Source organism: Channa argus, chromosome 4 (genome assembly GCF_033026475.1).
Source record: "Channa argus isolate prfri chromosome 4, Channa argus male v1.0, whole genome shotgun sequence".
NCBI classification, from domain to species: Eukaryota; Metazoa; Chordata; class Actinopteri; order Anabantiformes; family Channidae; genus Channa; species Channa argus.
Window position 1 is genome coordinate 22,068,076 of NC_090200.1, and position 6,000 is coordinate 22,074,075.

The 6,000-nt window shown below is 37.1% G+C and overlaps 1 protein-coding gene across 5 annotated transcripts in view; it reads left to right on the forward strand.

The window, feature by feature from the left end:
• bicd1a (bicaudal D homolog 1a) overlaps positions 1-4,857 on the forward strand; it is a 33,788-nt gene extending 28,931 nt beyond the window's left edge. For 2 of the 5 annotated variants that reach the window (XM_067502527.1, XM_067502529.1), the window contains exons 9-10: positions 1,353-1,438; positions 2,639-4,857. In XM_067502527.1, coding sequence (XP_067358628.1) covers positions 1,353-1,438; positions 2,639-2,759 — 207 coding nt within the window. In that variant the 3' untranslated portion in view covers positions 2,760-4,857. The remainder of the gene's footprint in view (positions 1-1,352; positions 1,439-2,638) is intronic. The other 3 variants (XM_067502530.1, XM_067502531.1, XM_067502532.1) reach the window with 2 other exon arrangements.
• Positions 4,858-6,000: the final 1,143 nt, after the last annotated feature.

Sequence of the window (6,000 nt, forward strand, 5' to 3'; positions counted from 1 at the left end):
AAAAATCTTCTAATGAACACCCTTTTGAATTTGATCTCAGGCATTTTTCCCAGTGTCTCAATATCTGCTTCCATACCAGGTTGCATCGTGTGTCACTGTCTTACTGGGAAATGTTTCAAAGTGGAAACCAAGCAAATAAATAAAATGGCAGCAGGGTGATCAGAATGCAGTGACTGACACTACCTCCCTGTGGCACACTCAGTAAACTGCATGTTCTTTATTCATTTGAATTCAAATGTAACGTTTTTACCTTATTTATATTATCTTTTTAGTAGGTGTTGTAAAATAGTTTCTCTAATTTATTGTTGCATGTCATCTAACATTCTGTCAAAAAGCATTTGACAGGTGTGTAAATTGTTTGTGTGTTGCTCAGGGTAGTATGGAAACCAGTCAGACCTCCTCTCTGTGCCCCAGGTGTTTAGTTGTGCTTCTGTTCACTTCACTTCCCATGCACGTAGTTTTCAAACTAAAGCAAAGGGTGCAAACTACTTTAATCTATTGCCATGGTGATGATGTAATGCCACTGCTTACCACCAGATGGAAGTGTCTGATCACTTCCCCACTCTCTTTCCTGTCAAATGCTGTTTGACCATGTTTGTCTTCTTTGTCCTACCTCAGTTGTTTACATATATCATTAGTACAACATGCTAAACAACAAGGCACAAAACAGGTGTTCGCTGTGTAGGTAAAATATTGAGAACAACAACTGTCGTGCTTGACTTGTGCGGCCTTACTAAGGAGATGAACAGGACTGGATTGTTCAGTCCCAGTGTGTCCTTCTGTTCTTGTGCTATACAAATCAATACAGCATAGGATTTGCAAGCGTGTGTGTATATGCATGTGTGTTTTAATGTGTCTTTGTTTCCTCCTCTTATGGTGCTTTGTGTTGTTTGCCCACTACTGGTTATTTAGCTGTACAGAGACTGAATTACAATATATTTCTTCTTTCTCCATGTTCAATGTGATTGGCAAACATTACATTATACACCAAGTATTTTTTCTTTTGGTCTCTTATTATTATTGCTTATTATGATCTATCTTCTCTCACATGACTTCGTTGATTTGTTCAATAGATTTACAGAACACAGATCAGCACAAACAAATAAAACGTCACACAAGAAATAATCTAAGGCGTTCTAATAAATCTAACAAAAATATAAAAGAGCACACTATTAGAGATATCATGAGAAGAATTGTAAGTGTGCTGAAATGAGACTGATGCTACTGTTTTGAACCCAAAGCTACCAATTAGTCAACCAGTATTAAGTCTCTTGTCTTGTCTCCCACTGTTTTCTCTGTCCTATTGTCTAACCCTGAGTGTCACCACTCTGTATATTTGTCTAATTTATCAGTTTCTTGTAGATTGTCAGCAGCCTGCTGCCTCATTACCGTCACTCTCCCCACAACTAAGGCGAGGGAGAGCCTCCCTAGCCCGAAGGTAACAAGTTATAGAACCTGGTAATAGTAGGATCAGCATCTATCTCTCGATCTATTGATCTTTCTGTCTGTCTGTGTCTGTCTATCTAATAAATGTACATTTTAAAAAATCATAGTCACAGTATCATATCCTCTTTACTGTAATGTACACATAGACATTTTCACATCACATTTATGTTAGCACATCTGCATTTGTAATTGAAAAATGGCCTTGCATGTTTAGCACTTTATATGAACTATTTATGTATAGGTTATGCTTAAAACAATTCACTGAGCGAGTGAGTGAAACAATAGTTTCTCTTTGCATGCGTAGTTTTGCACGATGCCTGTACATTCTATGCTATAGCAGTTTTTGTCGTTTTGGTACATTTCTCAGATCAGAAATTAAATTCTCAAAATTCCTTGTTCACCTCCATATCCATATGGGTTTCTCAATTGGTTGATCAAATTGCAAATACTTTACAAATACGTGATGGTTGAACATGTTGTTAAATGGAAACTGTCACACACATATTTATCAAGAAGCCACATTTTAACGCTGATTTGAGAAATGTACCAAAGCAACTGAGAAAATTTGTAAGGTATACAGTATATTAATTGTCAACTCTTTGCCCTTTTTGCACTTTTAATTTAAAAACATTATATAAAAATACAAAAATAGAGAAAATGTGCAGATTTTTCTCCAATATTTAGATTTTTCAAAGCAGCAAAGGCAGAAGATAACAGAACACTAAAAATAGAAGTGTTAGCTCGAGTTAGTATCACTAGTTACACCTGTGTGTCACAAGATGTCCACTGTGAGGATGGTCTATTAGTTTAAACAGTGTAGTGCAACACATTGGCCATAGTAATGGTTGTCATTAGGTAGATACAGTCATACTCCTGAAAGATCTGAGGCTGTTTGGTGTTAATATCGGAACAGCTTTATGTTTTCACCATTTTGTTTTCCTGAATTATGAGTAACCTGTTTATTGTCTCTTGGGTAATTAGGAGTTGTTTTTCAGGAAATATGTTTATATGCTTTCTTGCTAGGAGTTAAGGTAAATGAGAACTGATATTGATACCAAACTCAGTTCAGTGAATGTGAAGCTGCTGATTGCCAACAGTGAGCTTAGCACAAAGACTGTAAAGAGGAGCGATGACATGTTTATTTCACCAAATCCTATTTATTCTTCTCTCCTGTGTCTCTGCACTCTTACAGTCCTAAATATTTGGCAGACCTCCAGGAACACCAGGCAGTCCTGTCCATCAACAGTGGCCTTCTCTCCCCCTGCGACCCTCGTAACTGTCTGGCCCAGCAACCCCCGCCCCCCGACACCTGACCTCACTGCTCTGGCCCTGACCTCAGTCTTGTATGATTCAGAGACAAAGAGACACTCTGGGAGGGGTTACGATCCATTTAACTCTCCACAACCTAACAGTGTAACCTGGTGCTTACTGGACTCTGTAACGACCCCCTTTGGGCTACATGGCCCGCCCCAATAGGCCTCCTGGTTACCTGGGTCACAGAAGAAGAGCAGAGCTCTCTCATCCCCTCTAGAACGGACACCCTGTCTTGGACAAGACTAAACTGAGGCACAAATGCCATAATGACAAATCATGGGGATCTGTTTCCTTATTCCTACTAGTATTTATTTATAATTTATTAATAATTTATTTATTGATTTGTGACATGTTTCTGGGGTATTTATTATTGCAATGTTTTCTTTGTGTTTGTTAGTCATTCTTTAAGATGAAAATCATTGCGAGTGGTGAAGATGTGGGTGAACACAGACAAGCTGGCACGTTGACTACTAAGTATAGAGCTAGTTCTGCTCTACTTTGGCCAAGGAAACTAATGCAACCAAGAGCAGAACGTTCTCATTACAGAAGTTCTTGCTGGTCTAGTAAACAGGTTCAAAGCCTGCCTAACCTTACAGCATTTAACATGTTAGATTTTGTCAATATAATAATCATAAAATATGTAGTATGTGTCATTTTTACATAGGAGTGTGAGAGGACACTGGATTGACATTGCAAACAGATAAATGAAGGCAAACAAATTACAAGAGGTTTCTTGTGGTGGTGATGGGTGAATTTCAACTACCTTTTTAATGTCACTAGTCTTTTTTTGGAATGCTTGTGTTTTTTATACAATTTATTTTGCAAATCTTACATAAAAATATTTTATACCTCTTCTTATGTTTATTTATATTTGCAAAAGTCTCTGGTGATGTGGTTCTGTCTGTTACATACTTTAGGTCTCTTCAGAGACGTTTAGGCGAGAGGCTGAATGTTTGAAATGAGGACTGGTATTTTTTTATTTTTTTTTGCCTTTTGCCTTTTGCCTTTTGAATTGTAACAGGTTTAGGTGACCATGGAGCAAATGGACGCCCTCTTTTTAACAAAAGGACTTCTAAAAGGTAAACCTCTTCTTAAGTTTCTGTCAATGTCAAGTCAACATTGAATTCTCACAATAAAGTATTCTCCCTCCTGTCCGTGGGCTGTACTAGACACAAACCCCAGAAAAGTTTTTTTTTACCCTTAGTTTCCCAGTTCACAACAACGACGGAAAAATCAGTCAAATTCCTATTTCAGTATTCTAATCTAAACTTGTCTGTCATGGCAACATTTTCTTGTTGAGCTACTTCCATATGCTTCCTCTAAACAGTATGCAGTAATGTCCAAGCACAATTATGCTCTATGCGTGATAGCAATACTGTAGCACCAGTCACTGATATGGTTGAAAAGATTTACATTGTCTTTTACCCATCTCTGTCAATAACCAGCAGGTTTATATGACAAGTAGTTCCCCAGCTTTCATAAAAATAATGTATTCACAGTTACAGCACTACTGTCAATTTATTTGCGTTCACGATGTTTCTTTTGGAAACACTGTTTTGATGACAGATGATGGGGCTGAGGCATCTGTGATGGATGTAAGTGTGACTTTGTTGCATAATTGACATACATCTTTTTAGCGTCACTGGGTTTTTATTGGTAATGTTTTCCTCCCTGTACTGAATACAAACATTTGCCACATGGATATAAACTAAAATGGCATTGCAAATATAGAGTAGTAATGACAGGTGACAGTGTTTGCAGGTGCAGAGAATGACTGGATTTTTTCTGTTCACTGTTTGCATTTGTTGATTTGTCTTTGTTAACAGTGTAGACTGTTACGTTTGCAACTATAGAGTGATCATAATGTTTGTGGTCCAAAGATAGCTACTCAATCCATACAGACTTCTTGGTGAGCCACTTCTACTGGTTTGTTTGCACAATATAGCAGTGGATGAAATAAGACTAATCCAATTGAAACGAAGAAAACTGTTCGAAAAGAATGAGAGCTAAAGGCTGTACTGCAGAGGGTTTTACAGTTTCTCCTTCATATAAAGTGTTTAACTGGTTTCACAAGTGAATAAAAGACATGTCCTTGGATTTGTATGTGGCTTCATTTCAGAAATTCAATGCTAGATACTAGCTTGATAGTAGACACCAATCACAATATAGTAACTATCACTATGGTAACATATTGACCCAATATAGTCCATGTCTTTTATCTTTTTTCTTTTTTGTGTCACATAATTGTGATTGACTCAAGTCAGAAGCAAATATGTTAAAATTGGTCAAAATACTACAGGGACTTTTAATTAAACTAACCATAACTGTGTAAAGAAGCCAAAACTGGCTGCACGTATTCCATTGCCGCATTTAGTCATAATATCAAATATTCAGTGCTTACTTTGAATAATATAACACTCTAAACGCTGTATGCACAGTAAAAGTAGCAATACCACCTTGTAGAATTTCTGTTACAAGTAAAAATACGACTTTGAAATATTGAGCAAAGTGTTAAGTAAGTGCAAAAGTCTAATCAGCAAAATATATTTGAATTACCAGTGGTCAAAGTACATTTTCAGAATAACTCATTTTCAGAATAATTTTATTGGACTAAGATGGTGAATTTTGTGATTACTTCACAAACTGCTGTGTAGCTGGGGGAGGGTTGAGCTGGAGTATTAATATTTAAAAATCTTTACCTTCAATATGTCCCAATTTATTAGTTATATGTTTTAATATTTATCTGAATTTACAACAGATCTATAGTAAGTACATTGACAGATATTACAGTGATCAAAATATTTCACTCTTTCAGGTTGTTGAGTGTAAGTGGCCTATAAATTATCATAAAATAAACATACCTAAGTACAGGTACATTAGCTTCAAAATGTACTGACTGATTGTACAATACTTGAGTAAAAATACTTAGTTACGCTCTTGTTCTTACCAAATACCTGAATCAGACATGAATGTGTTCAGCAGTTTGAGGTTAGGGTAGCAGTTGGTTTTGGCTTTTAGTTGTGTGTTCAGTCATTATGTTAATATCCTCACAACTTAAGAAAAAAAGTGTGCGTGGTGCCGTGACCGACAGTACGTCCACTGTGTAGAAACAGCGAAGAGCACGCGCTGAGAGGAGAGAAGACGGGCTGTGCTGAGACTAGAGAAGGGCGGTGCGAGGTGACGCTGTAGAGAGAGGAGTGGATGAAGTTGCTCCATGTGTACAGCTGTTTTCTGCACTCC